Source organism: Engraulis encrasicolus, chromosome 12 (assembly GCF_034702125.1).
Source record: "Engraulis encrasicolus isolate BLACKSEA-1 chromosome 12, IST_EnEncr_1.0, whole genome shotgun sequence".
NCBI classification, from domain to species: Eukaryota; Metazoa; Chordata; class Actinopteri; order Clupeiformes; family Engraulidae; genus Engraulis; species Engraulis encrasicolus.
Window position 1 is genome coordinate 35327279 of NC_085868.1, and position 24074 is coordinate 35351352.

Genomic DNA, 24074 nt, shown 5'->3' on the forward strand with positions numbered 1-24074 from the left:
GAGACATCAAAAGCTGTGGTCTCAAAGATATTGTGTCATAATGTATTGGATGTTGAAAAATGAATACATTCAGGGGCAAATTGGTAGCAGCATGGTAATATAAAACAAATCAATGGTTGAACACGTAAGTATTCAGGAAAGAAATGATCCTTCTATACATACTGTATAAAACACTTGTCAAAGGCAAGTCAATATTGTCATTTGGAAATTATTTCATAGGAAATTTAAGACCAAAAACAGCATAATTTCACAAAATGAACCTGCAAAACAGCAAAAAAGCGCTTCATTGAATAAAGTCGCTCTGTTTTCAGTGTTGGCAAAGCTACTAGATGCCTGCTCCTCACTACCAAGTCAGTCACGCAAGAAATCTGGGGTGCATTTCTGGAAAGCGAAGCAGTTAGCAGTTAGCAACTTGGATAGTTGCCAATGGGAAATTACATTGCAACCAACAAAGTAGCTCACGTAGTTATACGCTTTCCAGAAATGCACCCCTGAATGGTGGGTACATATTACTAACGCCACTCAATCTGTAAATACTGTTTTGATCAGTAACTCATTGCACGTCTGCTACTTGCACTTTTGATTAGATGCTTAACTGCATTTGCTGCCTTGTACTTTTACTGAAGTAATGATTAGATTAATCTAATTTAACATACCATTGGAGTAATTGGAGAGGTGGTTAGTGTAAGCATACCAGAATAGTTAGACCACAACTACACTCCAAGAACAAAGTTTGTTGTTTTTGTTACAATGTCATCTTATTCTTGTTGAGCTGCTGTTGTTGTTCTCATTCCACAAAAGCGATTATGGAGGTGGTGATGAGTGTGGTTTAATTCGCCTTCACTGATTCGTTGATTTGTTGATTTGTTGATCTTGGTTCAAACTTGAGCATGACAGGCTTTTTCGGACGATACAGGCCATCTAATTCCACTGGTATCTGAAAAAGAAACACACCATTGTCAGCAGCTGTATAACTTTTCTGTTTAATTTACCTTCATAAGTAGCCAAAGAAGTAGCCGAAGAACTAGTAAAAACCGAGAGCTTCAACGTTTGCTTCTTGTTACAGTATCATGTTGCCGACTGCATAGTAGAGCTGGCTGGCTGTCAGAATGAGCGTCGCAGAAAGATGACGTGGCACACCTCAGTCAATACAGATTTTTAATTCGTTCACTGAACTGGAGATTTAAAGATTGAAATGAGGCGGCAGCGTAATTGTATCATCCCAATGATCCTAAACAAAATAAGAAAATACTGTTTATGCGCGTACAACGGATTTAAAATCTGTGCCCCGCTGAGTCCCGTTGTATGGTGGTTTGTGAATATCGCGCAAACCCAAAATCTCACGGAAGGCTTCATATCAAACAAAGTGACACAGAGGTGGGTAGCTCAGTGTATGATAAACCATAATTAAGGCCCCAAATGCAAAATACCGACCTATTCCTTTAAATAACATGCGTATATAAACAAAGAAAAAAAAAATTGATGAATGTACATTGATCCGACACAGCATCCTTCATGCATCAGTTCCTTTCTCTGTAATCTTTCATTTTACAGGCAGCACAGAATGAAGTGAAATGAAATACTGTAGTGTTTCTTCAGTAATTTGGCTTGTGACTGTCAAAAGTGTGAAGGTACAAACAGAAGGTTCCTTGTTGAAAGTGGTAGTCTGAATTATCCGAGGCACACAGATCTTAGCGAAAAAAGTTTAAAATCCTTTATTTTAATGGATAACTCCTATGCGTTTCGACTGCAATCAGTCTTCATCAGGGCGAACTGTAGTGTTTCTGTCTCATGTGTCATAGCCCATTATTACTGCTAGCCTACAAGAAATGTGGCGTTAGTTTGACTTCAAAGAAACAGAGGGGAGGCCATGAATAAATAAAAGTGATCAAAGATCTGGAACTCCTATGCACAGCCAGGTTCCAGGTGCTGGTGAAGTGCAGTTATCAGTAATCCATAGTAAAAAAAGAAGGATCACCGCACACTGGTGGACTTAGTTTTTGCTGTTTTTATTTAGGTGAACAACGCGTTTCGCATTGCGCTTCGTCAGGTTCACTTCAAATAAAAGTGATGTAACATTATGTCCACGGGGTATTAGTGAGACAGTAGTGAAGGGGGAGGTGAGGGGTGGGGCTCAGGCCTCAAGGGCCACTACTAAACGCGCACTTTGACCACAACACTAACGAGCCTCGCCTTTTTAGCACCGCCATTTAGTACCCTGGAGACTTGGAGTCGAAGCCGGGCAAGCTGTCCTCTCCTGGCTACAATTCACTACTGAGGGGTGAGTTTCTCGAAAGTGTAGTTGTTAGCCAATTAGCAACTTTGGACGTTTCCAATGGGAAATATGCATTGCAAACAACAAAGTAGCTAACATAGTTAGCAACTATGGTAATCGAGAAACACACCCCAGACAGACAGACAGACAGACAGACAGACAGACAGATTAAAAAAACACCGACCTGCGTCTCTTTGCAGCTCTCCATGGTGAAGTTCTGCAGGACGCGCACCAGAATCAGCTTCATGAGCAGGAGAGCATATCTCATGCCGATACAGTTGCGGGGTCCCAGGCCGAAGGGCATGTACGCGTACGGGTTGATGCTCTCCTTATTCTCTTTACTGAACCTTCAATTGTTACACAAACATTGGGTCTGAGTTAGTGCGAAAATATTGGTAAGTGCAAAAAGGCGTCCCAGCAGAAAAACATATAATATGCTACTGCTAAATAGGATAATGAAAATTTTAATATGACACAATTAAATATTTAACATAACACAACACAACACAACATAGTAATAATAACAAAATCACAATAGTTATAATAGCGATATCAATTACAGTTTGGTTCATATTTATAATAGTCATAATTACATTACAAATGATTTATTTATCAGCCTATACCTCTCGGGGTTGAATTTGTCCGGTGACTCCCAGATGTCGGGGTCCTGGTGCAGGATGAGGGCCGGGATGGCCACCAGAGTGCCCTTGGGGATGGTGATGCCATCGATGACGATGGTCTGCTTACACATGCGCTCCAGACGTGGTGCTGGAGGCCACACGCGCATGGACTCTGAGATCACCATGTCCAAATACTCCAGGTGCATCAGCTTGTCATAGGTGATGGGTGCCTTAAAACACACACACAAACACACACATACACATGCACGCACACACACGCACACACACACATGCACACAGCTCTTTAAGGTAGTTCTCTAGTAGACTCAAAGTAATATTCAAATTACCGTTCTTATTTTCAAAAATGTCCAGTATGTTTATTTCATGTGAAAAGAAAAAACTGGTTTACATGTTTCTTAATTCTACTTACATTGTTGGGGAACACTGAGTCGATCTCCTCAACAAGCTTTTGCATTACTTCTGGGTTGGTGGCTATGTTGTAGGCCACAGAGGAGAGCGTTACACTAGTCGTCTCATATCCCGCCAAGATGAAGATGAATGATTGGGAGAGGATTTCGTGCTCTGTTAGTCCTAAAATGTTTTAAAATAAAATAAAACAAGGAGGGGTGTTAAATAAAACTACTATTTTGTGTACTTATATCAACCACCCTGATATTCCAAGAGCATGGATTAAAAACAGGCTAAGGTAACCAACAGGATGTGATAAACCTGTTAAAAAAGATAGCACACATGTGCCATTGGGTTAAGAACATTACGACTCCAGGCACTTCGATTAGATGCCTAACCATTACCTCAAGGTTTACTAAAGAGCCGGGTTCTTGGAGTATGCGCCTTAACCAATGTGTTACAGTACAGTAAATAAGGATGATTAAACATCACAACGTTATAAGGTTAAAATTGACTGTCACTGTCCACGGCCATCTGCGAAGCTTCGGCTCGTAGTTACAATTTTTAGGAGATCTGCGCAGTGTGTCTGCGACAGGGTGGAGAGCTTCGGCGACGCTCCGCAGACGATTGGGCTTGTGGGCCTCAATTGAGCTAAACTCCAAAGAGCCTCACTGATACAAAGCAGGTCGCCTACCACTACACCCTCTCCCATCCCACAGTGGTGGGCCCGCTATTGGGCTCATTCTTGAAGGCACATTCTGTGCCGATCTGCGACACCGTGAAGCATTCTGGTTAGAAATTGTGCCCACGTCGTCCACTTTAGCTCTGCACTTGACTGTACCTTTAACTGGTTGTTCCTCGTTACTCTTCGCCGCCTCCTCATCGGTGATTTGAGAGCGCATCATGAGCCGCAGGAAGTCCACTCTCCCCTTTCAAGACAAACACAAACATCCTCCTCAGTCAGTCAGTTACAACACTGCAGGACATTGACGAACTTCCAAACAAAACTGCACTCCTCCCTTTAGGCTGACAGTGATCCGTGCCGTTGCTGTTGCTGTACCTAATCTTGGACCAGTGTGACAGAATAGCTGGTTTCTATAAAAAATGGTTACATACCCAGATGTCAGAACCAACAGTGATTGGTCGTTAGTAAATGTCCCTCTTAATTTAGATAAGCTTTGGCCATTCACTGTGTCTCTTTGGGTTACTACCACTTGAGGACACGAGATATCATTTCACACAGGCTGACACGTTCATCCCGAGAATCTGAGTGTTCGGGAACCGGAAAATACTTGTTTTTCCCCCCTGCAAACCGTGACAACGGTTCATCCGGGTGACACATGGTCGTGACATGCAGTAAAGTAGCCTACACAACCCAGAGTGAGTGCAGGTGGTTTGCAGATAAGCACTTTGGTTTGAAGTGTAACTAGTGGGAGAAAAGGCAACAGCACCAGGAGCCACATGTATGGAGAGGGCTGTGCAATACTGTATGTTTAATATGATTCAATATCTGTGCGTATATATGAGTATAATGTATGTGCATGTTTTCGATCTGTCTTGCAATGTACAGTCTGTCTTGCAATCTGTATTACAGTATGTGTAGGCTGGCTGACGCCTTAATTTCCCTTTAGAATTAATAAAGTAACTCTACTCTACTTTACTCAAATCCAATATCTTGGCCTTGCCTGATATTTTGCAAACAATTCAAATGGGGAAATAGGAAGGTCCAGAAACATTATTTTTTCCTTTTCAGTCCTTTTTGGAAAAATAAAAAGTCCTTCCTTTTATTTGATGTTTAGACTTCCTGCCCTCTTACCTTGAAGAGCAACTGTGCTACACATTGTTTCAGACCTATGACACAATACTATATCTCTGGCGGCGCTCCCCCAACTCTCTCTCTTTCAATTCAAATGGGGTTTTGAGTAGACATACAGCACAGTACGTACATGGCCATTGTCCTCCTCCTGGTGCTTGTCCTTAATCTTCTTGAGCGCAGTGTAGAAGTAGTCCATGAGAGTTTTGGAAAACATTGAGAAGCCCATTTTCTCCAGATAGCGGCCCAAACCAGGAAATAGAACTGAAAACAAAGCAATAAAGAATTGTTAATTCAATTGCCATTAATATGTACACATATGACATGGACTGTACTTTTAATGGATATATTGACATAATAAAATTACTTCCGGGACAGGACCGGTGTAACCTTTGCATTATATTATACAGTGTATAAATAACATTTCAGTAGAAAATAATTCCAAAACTCTTAAGATAGAACAACTAACGCTCCTTTTTGACTAATTGCAGTGGACAAAAAGAAATGGGAGCTTGCGTAAATTCTACCAGGGAGACTCGAAGTACCCGGCTGTCAAACTCTTACTAACCAATCAGTGTCACTTTTGACAGATCATACTCGTGTCATCATTCCCCAGGATTGTCAACCAATCACAACACGAGATTGGGGATTTCCCCGTTACATCACTTATACATCGTTCCTTCTCAGCCAATGAATCGCATGGGTGGTCGTGGACCAAAGGGACTTTTCATAAACAATGGATCGACTGTTTGAACATGTTTACATTAAATTCTCTTAACTGGCATTGGTGATACTTACTCGCAATAAGAAATATGGGGTTGGAAAAACTGAAGCTCATCACTTTCTTTACATTCTCAATAAAGGGATCTTTTGGGTTGTTGATGGCATCTGTCTCCACACTGAATGATGAACTGGCAAGGACATCCATATTGTATAAGCCAAAAAAACTGTAGAAAAAGAGCAACAATTCCAATAATCCAGAGTTAATACATAATATTATATGGTTGTGACGTCATCTGTTGAATGCTCCATTCATTTCAACGGGGCTCCCCAACGTTCGGACGTCTGTTATTTTTCGATAACGGACGGGTTGGTCTATAACAGACCGCTGTCAATGGCAACAAGACTTTTCACTGCTAAAGCGACTTTTCAACAAGACTCTAATCAGCTGCTGTGATAGACAGCACCCGTTGTCCTGGCTACCGCTGTCAATGGCAACAAGACGTTCAATGCTAAAGCCACTGGCTTGTATACAAGTCAGTGGCTAAAGCGAATGTTTCATATCACTCCGCAGGGGGTCCGGTCTTTTGTCACTCTAATCAGCTGCTGTGATAGACAACACCTGTTGTCCTGGCTAGCCTACCTAGCTGTTGCCTAGCGGTGTTCCACAACGGTAGGCCTACTGTTTTGTTTTGCGCAGCAACAATCTTAACATTAAATAGGTCTAAAGAAATGTCCCCGCATGTGTGAATCATTTAAGTATATCCATATAATAAGCGGGTTAACTTTCGGCGAGTCGGTCGCTTTGTGGAATAGCAGCACTTCAGAGAGAACAAGACCCCTCCGCTCCGCGTCGGGGTCTAAAGATTCTCTCTGTCGTGCTGCTATTCCACGGTAGCGACCTTCTCGCCGAACGTTAACCCTTACATAATATACTGTCATGAGACACATAAAGGTGTATGCTGCTGTTGGTAAAAGTTACACTCACTCTTTAATGTTAACAGCTTCTTTTAAGTTTTGTTTTCTCAGATACTCCATTAGCCGGTCAGCATACATTGTCACTAATGGAAAAATCTGGAGAAACAGAAAATGGATGTTGGAGGTTTTAAGCCTTTTTGTGCTTATTATTATTACTATTGAATGAAGCTAATTCTGTACACAGTCTGGAATATATGTTTGTTACGTATACACAACATTTGTGTTAGCAAAGAATGTTTATAATGTCATAGTAATGTTGTAGTAAAATTTCTTCAGAGCAGCAAGATTATAACTTAGTTTAGTTACCAATATACAGTATTGATACGACTAGAAAAGTCTAATGGGTGGCGCTCTATTCAGCTAACACTCTCACTCCTAGGCCTTGAATGTATCCCAAGTGGGTCTTAAAATCATTTTGTAAAAATCAAAACAATATTTATGTGTGTGTTGTTGTTGACTATGTATTTGACTTCTATTGTTTATTGGGTCAGACGTGGGCCCCAAACATTTGAGAACATTTCAAGTGGGCCCCAAGTTGGAAAACGTTTGGAACCCCTGAAATAGGTAAAGAAAGAGTTTGCGATGTCATAATATTATTTGTGTTTTGTGTGTAATAAATGCTAGCTTCTCTGTTTGAAAAGCCGCTCCCTTCACCTCTTTCATTCGTCCACTGGTGAATGTTGGGGAGAGGGTGTTGCGGATCCTCTTCCACTTCTCGTCCTCCACAGCGGTTATTCCATCAGCCATGGGTCCATTCAGAACAGCTTTCTAGGGGGCACACAGACGGTCGTACTCAAACTATAACGTGCAAATATGAGCAAAAGCAACAACAACCAGAGCAATTATACTAATACTTTCATGATTTCATTTTCAATGATGCCCAATTTGTTTCCAAGCCTTGCAACTGCAAGAGTTAATGTGAAGCAGAATGTTTTCAATCTAACATCGTCTCATGAGAAGTGTGCTGGTATGTGCTTGGTGCTTCCTCTCACTCACAGAATTACCAGAACAGACAGAGGTATATTGTTTATCATGTCACCGTGAAAAATGATAAGTTCCAAACCATGTAGGCTACAGTTCTAATGTACCTGATCAGGCAAAGTAGTTGAGCACACGAAGAGTTCAGATGCAAAACCCCCGAAGTGCCTTTTCAGAAAATAATCTTAATTAATTTTTATTTAATACAAAGCTATCAAAATTGCATAGTTTTTTATTTTATTTATGTAATATAACTATTTTTATGTATTATCAAGTACATGAATGTAAACCAAACCAACAACAGTGTTCTCTAAAAATATAGAAGTGCAGGTCTTCAGAAATGGAGTTAGGGGGTTTTGCATCTGAACGCGCCTCCTTTTTCCATTATTTTGAGTGATTACTACTTTTTTTGGGAGTGCTCGCACCAAGAAATACACGAGCATTAAGTTCAAGGCGCAGACGCCGACCTTTGTTGGTCTTTTCGTCATTCACTGAGATTTTTGGACGTCTTTGCTGCCACCACAATTCAAAAGTGGTTAAACATGTCTTCTTTGTGCGCCTCCCTTTTCCATTATTTTGAGTGCATCTGAACTCTTCACATGTACATCATATATACACAAATGTAGTAAATTTCAAGTAACGTCAGCGGATTACAAAGCATGTCACACAACAACATCTGAGTTACCCTCTGATGAAGATGGAGGTTACTCAGTTGAGAAATGTCAGGTTAAGGATGCAACTTTTACTTGTCTGAAGTAAAATAAAACTAATTACTTGATGTAATAAGAAGACACAATGAAAGCAATACATCTGTTAAACAAAATGTAAGGATTTTCTACTTAAGAATTATTTTTAAAAAATGTGTGGCAGTGGCAAGTATTTGTGAGGAAAAAAAGCACAAGCTATTGCAGGGAAAGAACAGTTTTCTTAAAATTGACTCCTACACCTAACACCTAAACTTGTTGCACATTAGAAGGGAAACATTTATGGTTCTCCTTCAGTATCTCATTGCCAGTCAAATTCAGATAAAACAAAAAATGAAAAATAAAAAAAAGAAATATAGTGGTGGGTGAGAATGAACCTACCCGTCTGTTGGTGAAGGTTGAGTAACATTCCTTGACCATAACTGCCTTTATAATGGCAGGATCGGTCACAAGCAGCATCGGGGATCTTCCCTCAAACATCCTGAACGACAAAAAGAAAAGCTAAATCCTCTTGTCCATTGCACCACCACTGCCTAAGACATACACCGTTGTTTTTTTTAAGGTAGTCACACTTACCCCCAAACTCTTCCGTATTTCTGGTGACACTGTTTGTCAAAATTAACAAAGCCCTACACAGAAAAAGAAGATTGTGTAAGTCATGCAAATAAATATTAGGAACAACCAGAGCTGTGACAGTTTTGTTTGATTGTTTTACGAATCACACTGTCAAAATTGGGCAGTTAAGAGTATACGACTTACCTGCATGATCATTGATCCTAGGGACCCCATGAAGGGCCATGGTCGAGGTCCAGGAATACCCAAGTTTTTGAAATACCCATATGGCCACGTTCCATATCTTAAAGGGAGAAATATCACACAAACAAACACTCAATTAGGCCAGTGGACTATGCAACATGGCATCCAGTAGATACGGGGTTTGGAACCTTTTCCATTCGGGTGGCCGCTTCAAATTGCTCCAAGGGCTGTAAAAGTCCTCCAAGAACCGTACTATGAACACAAACCAAGATTCCCCCCTGCACTTTAGGCCTATAATGAAGGCAGCCACTTTTACACCAGACCCCACCTTTTCTAGGTCCCCTGTTGTATTGCAAATGGAATTTCCAAGATTCCTTTACAAAATATGTCATATTTCATATGAAGCTGCAGAACATTAAAAGTATGTCGGGGCCGTATAAAAACGGCTTCAGGGGTCGAGACATAGATTATAACCAACCCCTGCAGTAGATGATCACCTTACATAACCCGAGCATGGAATGACCTTACAGTAACAAAACGATGTAGCAACATTTGTCAGAATCAATGCAATTCTGATATTCAGGTCTGATATACCAACCCGTAGCAAGTTCATACAACAGCATATTCTTATTTTAAGACCCCATGAGCACGTCCTGCTTGGACTTAACACCTTGCCATCACAAACAAAGGACGAAATGCCGTGAGAACTTGTTGCAGATTTACTTACAAAATGAAGAGAGTAAAAAACAGCACTAGAAGAGTCCATGTCTCCACTGAAAAGAGGGGCAGCATTACGCCTATCCTAAAATACTTTTATCCTCGTGTAAACGTTACTTAGCTTTACACTGTGAAGGCATACAATAAGAGGCGAGGTTAAACCGCTTAAGGTAGCCTACTGCGCAGTCTGAAATCGAAAGGGTTTGAACAGGAAGTGACTAAGCGCAGTTTCGAATCAGCTGAGAAGTCTTGTTTTGAGTCTGTCATGTTATTCGCGTGATGACAACCTTTTCTCACAAACCCACCTGAAATACGTTCTTGTTTCGTGGTCGGTTGCTCATGCCTTCTCAGACAGGAGGGAAAAGGATTCCTGACATCGTATAAAAGTTAGGCTATATTGGAACTTGGGGGACTTAGTCCAGGAATATGGCTGTAGCCCAGGGGTGTCAAACATACGGCCCGCGGGCCGCATCCGGCCCGCCAGAGGGTTCCATCCGGCCCGGATGTTTAAAAAAAAAAAAAAATTTTTTTTTTTTTTTTTTTTTTAACTTTTTTTTTTTTTTTTTCAACGAAATAACCGAAATGCGCAATTACGCTCCTCGGGGCAAAATCGATACCTGCATGACATTAACCCAATGGTCCCTCTGTTATACTGTATATGTAGTAAAGTGCACATCACACTTCTATTATAAATGGTGAATTTGTACTGTAACAGGCATTTCATAAAGCTCATATATTATACACCTCATATATAGAGAACATGTTAATACTTCTTATTCGTATTGTATTGGTATTGGTTGTAATTAAATAATAAATATAATTGGATTTGTATTGGTTCCTATTAAGCTGAAATTGGAAACGGGATGTTAGAATGCGTGAAAATGCAGGAAATGACATCTAAGAAATACAAAATTTTCTGGGGGAAACCCCGAGACCCCCTGCCAAAATGAACAGTCCCATATTTAATTCATTGACGGTTGGCAATGTATGAATGAAGTCAAGGAAATTTTGCATAGGATTATCAGTATTGCATTGCTTTCTACATACTCAACACACTTAAAACGTGATAGTACTGAACACTAATCCTCTGCTTTACGTTTTTTTTTTTTTCGCGATGATGTTACTAATGCGGCCCGCTTGAGGTCCACATGGGTTGTATGCGGCCCCCGGACCAAAATGAGTTTGACACCCCTGGTGTAGCCTAACTCTTTTGCCCAAAGTGACCCGAATACATTAGAATATTCACACAGACTAAATATCTCATTTTAGATGCATGTCCACACAGTTCAAAGACATTACGCAAGATTAACAGTGCTACACATGTCTTAAGTTCAAGAATCAAGAGCTTTTTATTGTCATTGACAAATAAATTTGACAACGAAATTTCGTTTTAGAATACACTACAAGTGTACAAGTGTACAAGTTAACCTGTTGTGCGTAAAAGCTGTGGACCACAGATGCGCACACTCACTGAATGTACTCGTGTCTTTTCAGCCATTGATGTGCGCAGCTATTCTGGACTTTACGGTCCCATTCACTTCAATTCATTTTTTTGGCGTTTTACATATTTCGGACCGTGCGGACGCCGCTGTACTCGTGCGAGGAAAACAACAATTGTCTCGGGTGCTAAACATGGTCATGGAACGGCTTCCTTAACCAGAATGGTGTGTGTTGTGTTATTTCGAAGATAATTAAAGAAAATCTTATTACAATGGGATTTCTCATAGGCATGGTTTTGCATGTCTCTTATCTCTTTTCATGTTGACTGAGCGATCACCGTTACACGTTTACAAGGTGCCCAGCGCACATATGTATGCATACAAAAAGGAAGAATACATTTCACAGTGTAATTCTGCAAATAATTCACTTCAAAGTTAAGTGTTATTACATAGGCACCATGGTCATCAATATGTGTGTAAGAACAAGTGAAAAAACAAATCGGTCAGTTTGTCAAAGAGGAGACGGTAGATATGCACCATAATACACAGTATTCATCGAAATATGCTCATGAGTTGTATGCTGAAGAAATACTGTACGCACAAATATCTATTTACTGAATTAGACTAATCATGGCCTATCAGAAGTGAGGTAACACGAGTGTAAAAATTGTCCTTTGATGGGCCTTGAACCCACAACCTGTGGAATGGTAGGCATGACTCCATCCACTAAGCTACCACAGTTTCAGTAGAATTTGTTTGACCAGAAAACTTCTTGTTGTGCACATTATCACAGCACTAAAAAATCATATAGGCCTACAATCATTTCTTCATCATACTTCAGACAATGAGGTAATGGTGCAGGGAAATATATGATTTATTGTGTTAAAATGCACAACGACGACATATCTTTCTGGTCTTAACATTTCTTATGAAACTGTGGTAGCTTAGTGGATGAAGTCATGCTGTCCATACCATAAGTTGTGGGTTCAAGGCCACTCAGCATTCAACTTTTACTCACGTGTATGTAACCTCACTCCTGATATAGGCCTACATTATAAGGCTTATTGGGAAAATAAATATTTGTGCCTTCAGTATGTCTTCAGCATATCTTTCAGGAGCACATAGCGACACATACTGTGTATTATGCTACATATCATCCAGTGTCTGCTTTGAGAAATTAATCATTCTCAATTTGCACTACTTATTACATATGTGGTATGATCTGTTAACTTCAGAGTTACTTATTTTCAGAATTACAGAAAGTTCTGATCATTCTGCACATTGTAAGATGAAATGGTGATGACGCAGTGAACATGCTAAGAGATATGAAACCTGTCCAATCATGCACATGACATCCCACTATAATAAGATTTTATTCAATTTTCTTCAAAACAACACAACACATTGCAGAAATTCTTGTAGCCATCATATGTAGGCCTATAGGATGTAATGGAAGCATTTACACATTGTCAGCAGCGCAAGCACCCTTTTCTCACAGACCCTTGATGTGCCCTACAGACAGACTTGAAGTACTTTGTACATGGGCCCATCTAAAACATGCAGTACAATGTTAAAGGGACAGTTTGGTCAATTTCAACATGCAGTTGTAATGCTCACACTACCCTGGACTTGTCAGTGCCTGAGATTTTTTTTTCTTTCTTCAGCCGATCCTGGTCATTGTAATGGGGGCAGCTCTTTGTTTACATTTCAAAAAAACATTTTTATTTATTCCCAAAAACATCCAAAAGGTTATAAAACATCAGCAGACAACTAGCAAGCAGCAGTACCTTTTGGGAAAATATTTGGAGTTGGCCTATGTTTTATTTTTTTAAAATGTAAACAAACGCTGCCCCCATTAGAATTGCTCATATCTCGGAAAGGGCTGAGCCGAAAAATGTGGCATCACCAGGTACTGACAAGTCAAGGGTAGCGTGAGCAATACAACTGCATGTTGAAATTGACCAAACTGTCCCTTTAAGATTTTGTTTGTTAATTCTTAACCTACAAACATGGAAAAGACAGAGGAGATGAAAGACATTGGAAACTTCTTGAATGTAGCAATCCCATTACAATAGAAACAACATGAATTGTTTGCCAATTAATGACTATATGTAGTAGCCTAGCCCAGTGGTTCCCAACCTTTTTCTTCAGGGACCCATGTTTTTACTATTGTAAGGTTTGGTGACCCAGCGCCCGCATGAGAGGAAGTCACTCGATACGCTCTGTCTCCTACGAAAACTCATTTTAGTCATCATTTTATTCCTCAATTCGTCTTTGTTCAAAAACAGAATAAATGTTTAATGTAGCACTTAAATTTTGTTGCTTCTATGCATTTGTCATTTATTCAACATACATATGGTATTAAAATGAAACCCCTTAAACTCAAGAGGGCTTCGCGACCCCCTGTGGATCTTTGGCGACCCATAGGTTGGGAATCACTGGCCTAGCCTATAATGCAACCTTTGTTATATAGCCTAATAGTGAGTTAAAGATCGCCTCTCAACGTAATTTAATTAATATTGCCGTGTTCCCAATTGTTATTGAATGTGTTACGCGTTGGTCCTGTTTTAAAAAACGTTCTGGTTGCTTTGTTTCAAGACGTTTTTGCAAGCTGGCAAGGTGGCTTGTGGAGAAACGAGAGAGTGTTCCGTGTTTCTCGTGGAAATGCGTCTCTGATTGGCTCACTCCTCCTGCTCTCAAAGAAACGCGTCTCTGATTGGCTCAGTCCTCCAGCCTTGGGAGAGAATGTAATGGGAAACAGAGTCGCCACTTCCCCGGATGGTATTGCACTATAGGGGCGCCAACGGAGGCGTGCAGGCTCCATTCAGGGCTGTGCTCTTTCGACAGCGACCCCTAGGCGAGCTGTAGGCACGGAGCAACCGGAGTGAGCAGGCTTTATGTATGAGGCTTTGTGCTGTGTGTGTACCTGAGAGTAGCAACCAGCTGATAGCTAAGCTAAGCTATGTTTCGGACCACCAGACGTTGCTTGTTTTGAAAACAAGCAGAAAAAAATTACTCGACATGTTTTTAGATAAATGGGTCGATATAAACCTTTGTGGGCAACGCCTTCTTTCGACGTGACGAAACACAGAAAGGCTTTCGTGATTCGCTCGTTTCTCTGCATTATTGATGTAAATTGGGAAACACCGGGAAACACAGCCAGGAGAGTTGACGCACCGCTATGAGAGCCTTGCAAGTGAGTTTAACTTGGGGTGACCGTCCGATCTTCGAAAGGAGTGAGTAAAACTGAGTTTTATCGGAAGTTGGCCTTTAAATTGAATCCGAATGTCTCAGCGTGCCCTACAATATCGCCCCCCTGTGGCCACATTAGCTAATGAAGATAATGTTGCTTGAGTGATATGTGGCATGTGCATTATTGAGGAAAGAGACGTAGGCTATGTGCCGTCAGTATTTTTCCTTCATATCATTCAGAAGCATGGTGTGATGCATACTTTGTACTATGTTGCGCATATCTACCATCTCCTCTTTGACAAACTGACCGATTTGTTTTTTCACTTGTTCTTACACACATATTGATGACCATGGTGCCTATGTAATAACACTTAACTTTGAAGTGAATTATTTGCAGAATTACACTGTGAAATGTATTCTTCCTTTTTGTATGCATACATATGTGCGCTGGGCACCTTGTAAACTTGTAACGGTGATCGCTCAGTCAACATGAAAAGAGATAAGAGACATGCAAAACCATGCCTATGAGAAATCCCATTGTAATAAGATTTTCTTTAATTATCTTCGAAATAACACAACACACACCATTCTGGTTAAGGAAGCCGTTCCATGACCATGTTTAGCACCCGAGACAATTGTTGTTTTCCTCGCACGAGTACAGCGGCGTCCGCACGGTCCGAAATATGTAAAACGCCAAAAAAATGAATTGAAGTGAATGGGACCGTAAAGTCCAGAATAGCTGCGCACATCAATGGCTGAAAAGACACGAGTCTGAATGTATGGCTCAAACGACGTGTGTTCTTGCGTGTGCCCCCCATCTTCAGGAGAATATGTGGTGTTATTGGTAATGGATTGGGCTAGCCAGTAAGGAGCTTCTTAGAACTGTTTGGCTACAAGTGCTCCATCCGCAACTGTGGTGCAGGGCCACCGCAGCAGGCGGTCTTACCTGGTGACAGACGACTGGTGTCAAGCGCCCCACAGCTACCCGCAGCTACCCGCAGCTACTCTGGACTTTACGGTCCCATTCACTTCAATTCATTTTTTCGCAGCCAGAACAGGTTTTACAGATTTCGGACTGTGCCGACGCCGCTGGTGTCGTGCGAGGAAAACAACAATTGTGTCGGACGCTACACCTGGTCATGGAACGACATGCGTAACAAGAATGATCATAACTTGTGTCATTTCGAAGATAATTAAAGAAAACCATTTTCACAATGGGACTTCTCATAGACCTGTTTTTGCATGTCTCTCATCTCTTTGCATGTTGACTGTGCAATCACCGTGACAAGTTAACAAGGTGCACGGCGCACAGCTGTATGCGTCCAAAAAAGAAGAATAGCATTTCACGATGTACATCTGGAAATAATTCACATCAAAGTGAAGTGTTATTACATAGGGCACCATGGTAATCAATATGTGTGTAAGAACATGTGAAAAAAATAAATCGGTCAGTTTGTCAAAGAAGACACAAAAGATATGCACCACAATGCACAGTATGCACCACACCGTGCTGTTCAATTATATAAAGAACAAATACTGACGGCACGAATGTTTCTTCCCTCAATAATCCCACGTCACATATCAATCAAGCAACTGAGCTAATGTGGCCACAAAGGGGCGGTATTGTACGCTACGCTGACACATTCGAAGTCCTCAGATACAGATAGGCCTACAGTCATGAATTACCTGACAAATTGCTGCTAGGCTATTGCAGTGGGAGCGCTACACTAAAGAACTGTGTCCCATATCTGCCCCTTTCATATTCATACATTGACAATTGAATTGACAAATGAAATACTAATATTTTACTGCGTCTTTTACAGGTGCCCGTATTCTTCAAGTCTGTCGTTACAGCGCAACGACGGTCAGCGCAGATGTGGGGATGTGAACACTCTTGCATTACACCTTTTGCATGTTGTACATGTCTCCAATCTATATATGATTGACTGGTGCCATCTGCTGGCCTCATAAGGCTGCAGCGTAAAGCTCGAAGGAGAACGTGAAATGATGTCGCCCCTAGGCCTACAGATAGGCCTAATCATAGTTGTGGCCGAAGTATTTCTGTTGCATGTGATATTTTTGTGAATGACTATTATTGTAATTTCAGCAACATTCATTATTACTATTACGAGGAGTATTATGTAGCCTAGGTGGTCCTATGACTTAGTTTTGATTGAAATGTGCCGTGCGCTTGAGAAGCAGCAATATGTAGGTGCCCCCCTATAGTAGAGCGGCTACAAGGCCAATTTGGCAAGAATCGTGCAAATTATGATACAAGCATGAAACTTGGCAGGTATGTGCTTAAGACCAATACAATCAAATCTACCTGATTGGCCACTTGAAATGGCGGCCATTTTCCAAGATGGCCGCCAAAAAGGGCTCCAGAAATGGATTTATTGCATAGAATTGACCTAGAAATTTATGATAAAAGCATGAAAATCAACATGTATGTGTTTAAGACATATACGATCAAGTCTACCTGATTGGTCACTTGCAATGGTGGCCATTTTCCAAGATGGCTACCAAAAAAGACCCCAGAAATTGATTTATTGCATAGAATTGACCTAGAAAATTATGATACAAGCATGAAATTCAACATGTATGTGCTTAAGACCAATATGATCAAATCTACCTGATTGGCCACTTGAAATGGCGGCCATTTTCCAAGATGGCTGCCAAAAAAGACACCAGAAATTGATTTATTGCATAGAATTGACCTAGAAAATTATGATACAAGCATGAAATTCAACATGTATGTGCTTAAGATCAATACGATCAAATCTACCAGATTGGACACTTGAAATGGTGGCCATTTTCCAAGATGGCCGCCAAAAGGACCCCAGAAATTGATTTATTGCATAGAATTGACCTAGCAAATTATGATACAAGCATGAAATTCAACATGTACGTGCTTAAGACCAGTGCAACCAAATTTACCCAATTAGTCACTTGAAATGGCGGCCATTTTCTAAGATGGCTGCCAAAAAACTAAAAGACCCTAGAAAATGATTTATTGCACAGATTCGGCTTGTATGTGATTAAGACCAATAGGCCTACAATCAAGTCTACTTTATTTGCTACTTAAAATGCTGGCCATTTTTCAAGATGGCGGCCAAAAAGACCCTTGAAATTTGCGAATTTCATATGTGCAAATTTGGTGGAAATAATTTTTCACTCTCCATAAATATGTTAGCATGGATGATGAAGTGATACAGATATTAAAAATGTTCTGCAATGACACATAAGCCACTCACAGTATGACACACAAATAGCATAGTGATGACATGCTGATGCCAGTTCTTAATTTAATATCAATGGAGGCAGTGCCCCCCCACCCCGAAGGTTATGAGATGCTAATAATACGATGACACTGCGGTAATAATATGTCAATAACGGCAATTCGTGGTTCTCTCGATATTGCTGTTAAACAAAAGGTACACCAGAAACAAGCATTGTCATGAATTTAGTTTATTTGCTCTGGACTTGACATTAACATGTTTGTGGAACGCAACTTCTCTAGTCAGTTGCGCCCTCTACCCGAGGGTGAGAAGGCTGATCGTGTCAAGGCCACCTGGATCCTCGCCTCTCCTAGGAGACATTACACGTGTCTCCCTTGGGTCGGTCATCCCTTACTGTGTGTGTCTCATTCGCTCAGCAGGAGCGCGAGGGTCAATTGTGCTGCCTGGAGTGCTGTCCCTGGGTAGGGCGACCGTGGTTAGCTAGACCATACTTCTCCAATGAAGTATTTCAGGCCCCTGCTCGACCAGGATGCATGATCGAGGGGAAGTGTATCTTTGATGTCCCCCTTGGACTTTGGGAACCATAGTGTGTGCCCTCAAACGGGTATCTATCGGGGCTGGCTTGGCCAGCTCGCTGTGGTGGTGGTTGCTACTAGGTTCTCCATCCGCAACTTGGACCTGCGGCCCTGCTGGAGAATGGTCTTTTCTGCCAGCACGGTTGCACCTGCGGATGTTGTGTACTGAACATGCTGGAAATTCGCCCTTGTGCCAAGGCCTGGTTTGCCATTGGGGAATACCACTTGGTATTGGGGGCCTCGCTACACCTCTGTGGGCTCCACCTGCACATCGGTTACACCCAGACGGGTGGTTTCCGTGCCCTGGGTTCCCTCCACTGCGTGCTCTCTGTGGTATTGGATGTCCGGAAGATGCCTTTGTGCGCCTGGTGCCTAGCCTCTCTTCTTCGGGTTCAAAACGAAGACCCTGGGCCCTTGGGCGACTGTTGCGTCTCGGGCTGCTCGTTGGGTGAGCATGATGCTTATCACTGCTGATGGACGCTGCCTCTTCGCCTTCAACAGCTCTGGGCATCGACAGGAGAATGGTCTGTGCCCCGGCCAAGCTTTTGTTTGCGCATTCTAGGTAAAGGCAACTCAATCTGGAGTTTTTCAATACCCATAGTGGGATGTAAAGTGTTTCGACAGAAAGAGAATTGTAGGTTACCGAGAGTAACTCTGGTTCTCTGAGGGAGATGAACGAGACATCTCACTAGATTGCTACACTCACCCACAAGCTCAAAGGTTAGTTGCCTCAGATTGAAGCTCAGAGCCCAGCACACCTGGGCTTTGTCCCCGAGGGGGCGGGATCCCCAGCTAGAGGTCTGCGCGGGACAGATTTTCCAGTCCCACGCCCGCCCGCTCCCGCAGTGTTCAGTCCCGCTCCCGCAGAAGAAATATGATTTTCAGTCCCGCTCCCGCCCACACTGTAATAGTTTGTCCCGCTCCCGCCCGCGATTCCCGCATGATTCCGACACTGCGGGAGCGGGCGGGCGCGGGACTGGAAAATCTGTCCCGCGCAGGCCTCTATCCCCAGCTGTGCAGCTCATTGGCCTGACGGCATGATTGAAAGCAAGTTTTGGCAAATGGTCGCGGGTGTTACCCATAGTGAGATGTCTGGTTCATATGCCTCAGAGAGCCGGTGTTACCCTCGGTAGCCTATAGTTATGTGCCTTTTTGCTTGATTGTGTTTCCTTCTATGATGAAATCATTGGAAATTCAAACAGTGAATGTTAACATTGATTTGGGCCACATCTGCTAAATTAATTGCAATTAATGAAGTTCTAGTGTCTTCTTTGATGGCCATCTTTAAAAATGGCTACCATACATTTTCAAGTTGCAAATGAGTGGATTTGATTATAGGCCTATTGCTCTTAAGCACAAACACACAAAATTACATACTTGTATCATCATTTTTTTTTGGTCACCTCTGGGCTAAATTCAGCCTTTTCGTGGCCATATTATAAAATGGCTTCCATTTCATTGTATTGTTTTTTTTGCCCATTCATGCCAAAATTGATGCTTGATCAATCTTGTGCAACAAATCCATTTCTATGGTATTTCATACTTTTCTAGATCAATTTTATGCAATAAATCACTTTCTGGGGTCTTTTTTGGTGGCCATCTTGGAAAATGGCCACCATTTCAAGTGGCCAATCAGGTAGATTTGACAATATTGGTCTTAAGCACATACATGTTGAATTTCATGCCTGTATCATCATTTTCTAGGTCAATTTTATGCAATAAATCACTTTCTGGGGTCTTTTTTGGTGGCCATCTTGGAAAATGGCCACCATTTCAAGTGGCCAATCAGGTAGATTTGACAATATTGGTCTTAAGCACATACATGTTGAATTTCATGCCTGTATCATCATTTTCTAGGTCAATTCTCTGCAATAAATCTATTTCTGGGGTCCTTTTTGGCGGCCATCTTAGAAAATGGCCGCCATTTGAAGAAGCCAATCAGGTAGATTTGATCGTGTTGGTCTTGAGCACATACATGTTGAAATTCATACTTGTATCATAATCTTCAAGGTCCATTACATGCAATAAATCAATTTCTGGTGTCTTTTTTGGCGGCCATCTTGGAAAATGGCCGCCATTTCAAGTGGCCAATCAGGTAGATCTGATCATACTGTTCTTGAGCACATACATGTTGAATTTCATGCTTGTATCATAATTTTCTAGGTCAATTCTATGCAATAAATACATTTCTGGGGTCTTTTTTGGCGGCCATCTTGGAAAATGGCCGCCATTTCAAGTGGCCAATCGGATAGATTTGATCGTATGGGTCTTGAGCACATACTTGCCGAATTTCACGCTTGTATCATAATTTGCACGATTTTTCCTGTAGCCGCTCAACTACTATCTGTCCTGCATGTCATTCAGGGACACTGTGTGGTTCGCACTGCATGTTTTTGTGGTGAGATGTGTTCAAATTCGGAGGACTAAAGCATTTTTTGTGTTCTTGGTGTGTTACACGGTAATAGCCTACAGGTTGCGTATTACCATGTCGGGACAGTAAAGTTTACTGTGAAAAACTACAACATGAAAAGCGCTGCCGTGTCGTTGTATGTGTAGTTGGAAGATATAGGATACCTATTGTCATGTCAGGGTAGTTGCACGGTGAACATAGGCAAAGTTGGAGAGATTGAAACGATGAGTGAATGGCAAAGGCCATTGCGATGAGAATGTCTTTGATTATCTTCGACCTGATGCGGGAAATGCCATTCTTGATCAGCAAGCCGTTTAATGGCCATGTTTAGCATCCGAGACAATTGTTGTTTTCCTCGCACAGCAACAGCGGCGTGGGCACCGCCCGTTTGTCTGTAGGCAACCTGTTATCGCTCCAAAAAATGGATTGAGTGAATGGGAGGGTGTAGGCTAATAGGCCTACCATGTGGGCACAGATCTACATAAATCAATTAGGTAGCAGGCTTCACTCTGGTTTCTTGATAACTTTTAAGGGTGCTGTCCCAAATGAATACTTAGAATAAAAGAAAAGGGGGGGCGCACCTTGCATCAAATTGATGCAAGGTGCGCCCCCTTTTCTTTGATTCACAGATCTACATAAACCATATGCTATTGAATGTATTCTCCCAGCATAATTACGTCCTTGCTTCCTGAAGTGGGCCTAGGCATATGAAGTGATGGGGTGCACAACGAAGAGATGTGTGGTCAAACACCATGAAGCGCATAGCTTGGATGCAGCCATGCCTGCCATTCTGCATATTGTGGGTTCAAGGCCCCTTAATATTCAATTTGAATAGGCCTACACGTGTAGGCTGTGTTACCTCACCCCTGATATGGGCCTACATTATTAGGCTTATTCAGCTCGCTGAATAGGTGCCTTCAGTATTTCTTCAGCGTATCATTCAGGGGCATGTCATTGCACACCGTGTATCTGCATATCCACAGTGTCTGTCTGCTTAGAGAAATGAGGCATTTTCCTTTTGCACTAGGCTACATGTGTGGTACGAAGTTCCTTACTTTAATCATGCCACGATGTTCCTTCAATATGTAGGCCTACATTGTTCTGGTCGTGCACATTGTTGCCTAACCATGAAATTGTGACGGCACAGTCAACATGCAAAAAGATTGGAGACATGTACAACATGCAAAAGGTGTAATGCAAGAGTGTTCACATCGCCACATCTGCGCTGACCGTCGTTGCGCTGTAACGACAGACTTGAAGAATACGGGCACCTGTAAAAGACGCAGTAAAATATTAGTATTTCATTTGTCAATTCAATTGTCAATGTATGAATATGAAAGGGGCAGATATGGGACACAGTTCTTTAGTGTAGCGCTCCCACTGCAATAGCCTAGCAGCAATTTGTCAGGTAATTCATGACTGTAGGCCTATCTGTATCTGAGGACTTCGAATGTGTCAGCGTAGCGTACAATACCGCCCCTTTGTGGCCACATTAGCTCAGTTGCTTGATTGATATGTGACGTGGGATTATTGAGGGAAGAAACATTCGTGCCGTCAGTATTTGTTCTTTATATAATTGAAAAGCACGGTGTGGTGCATACTGTGCATTGTGGTGCATATCTTTTGTGTCTTCTTTGACAAACTGACCGATTTATTTTTTTCACATGTTCTTACACACATATTGATTACCATGGTGCCCTATGTAATAACACTTCACTTTGATGTGAATTATTTCCAGATGTACATCGTGAAATGCTATTCTTCTTTTTTGGACGCATACAGCTGTGCGCCGTGCACCTTGTTAACTTGTCACGGTGATTGCACAGTCAACATGCAAAGAGATGAGAGACATGCAAAAACAGGTCTATGAGAAGTCCCATTGTGAAAATGGTTTTCTTTAATTATCTTCGAAATGACACAAGTTATGATCATTCTTGTTACGCATGTCGTTCCATGACCAGGTGTAGCGTCCGACACAATTGTTGTTTTCCTCGCACGACACCAGCGGCGTCGGCACAGTCCGAAATCTGTAAAACCTGTTCTGGCTGCGAAAAAATGAATTGAAGTGAATGGGACCGTAAAGTCCAGAGTAGCTGCGGGTAGCTGCGGAAAGCTGTGGGGCGCTTGACACCAGTTGACAGACGTCGGTATGAAAAGCTAAATGTAGGTAAGCCTACACCTGGCGAAGGTATGAGAACAATACAAACAAATAGGCGTACTTACATTAACAAGAGAGTTATAAACACAACCAAGAGAGTCCACGTTTCCACTGAAAACCAAGGCAACATAGTGACAGGGTGCAGAGCAGGTGTCCGTAGAACTGTGGGGTTGTCAGGTGGTGAATTTATTGCTGCACTGGGAGATTATGTGCACAGTGGAGGACTTATGACAACACTTGTCATCAAAGAGGCTTGAGACAAGAGGGCTTACTCACGTCATAACAGCGTAGTACGAAATGATGGCGAGGGGAGTACGGAAATGTTATTCACTGTGGAACAGGTCATAGGACAGCTTGAATGGCTGTCAGCTGTCCTTAATTACCCCCAGCAATCACTGCTGACCAACAGCTGCCGTTAATTGGCCACAAATTATCCATCATGGTGTCGCCCCCACTGAGCATGTGCAAGGGAGTACGAAAATTGTATCCATCGCACCCGCTGACCAATGACCATGCGCAAGGGAGTTAATTTTCCATCCACTCCTGTCCTCAGGCAACGCCCCCGTACTACACCATGGCCAATGCATTTCCCCCGAGAGATTGTTCTTCTGTTGAGTTTCTTTGCTTGTTATGGCCCAAAGAGGACCTGCCCCTAACCACGTGATAAGTGATGAAACTCGCTGATAATATGCTGCTCACTACCATAATAGGCGGTTTAGGTGACCTAAGCATGCACATTAAAGATAAGGTTACTAGCCTAGGTGTGGTCATAGACTCGGATTTGAGCTTTGAGCCTCACATCAACAAGATAACAAAATCTGCTTTTTCCATCTTATAATGTCAACAAAGTGCGCGGCTTGGCCCCCCGACAAGACGCTGAGAAATTTATTCATGCCTTTGTCACCAGTAGGCCTAGGCTAGACTACTGTAATGCTCTCTTCTCTGGTCTCCCAAAAAATATAGTTGACAAATTGCAACTCATTCAAAATTCTGCGGCAAGAATCCTAACAAGAACCAGAATGAGAGAGCACATCACTCCTGTCTTGGCAGAGCTGCACTGGTTACCTGTCTCATACAGAATCAACTTTAAGA

General features: G+C 42.0%; 1 protein-coding gene across 2 annotated transcripts; it reads right to left on the minus strand.

The window, feature by feature from the left end:
• Positions 1-21: 21 nt before the first annotated feature.
• LOC134459707 (cytochrome P450 3A40-like) lies at positions 22-23289 on the minus strand. Of its 2 annotated transcripts, none has more exons than XM_063212102.1 (13): positions 23048-23289; positions 9256-9352; positions 9073-9125; positions 8878-8977; positions 7469-7582; positions 6825-6910; positions 5915-6063; positions 5250-5380; positions 4145-4232; positions 3326-3486; positions 2899-3125; positions 2460-2622; positions 22-937 (listed from the first exon to the last, which is right to left on the minus strand). In XM_063212102.1, exons 1-13 carry the CDS (start codon positions 23110-23112, stop codon positions 830-832), a joined length of 1542 nt encoding a protein of 513 aa, XP_063068172.1. In that variant the 5' UTR covers positions 23113-23289; the 3' UTR covers positions 22-829. The 2 variants fall into 2 exon arrangements, with proteins under 2 accessions (XP_063068172.1, XP_063068171.1); XM_063212101.1 differs by lacking the exon at positions 23048-23289 and adding an exon at positions 9980-10160.
• Between the last annotated feature and the right edge of the window lie 785 nt (positions 23290-24074).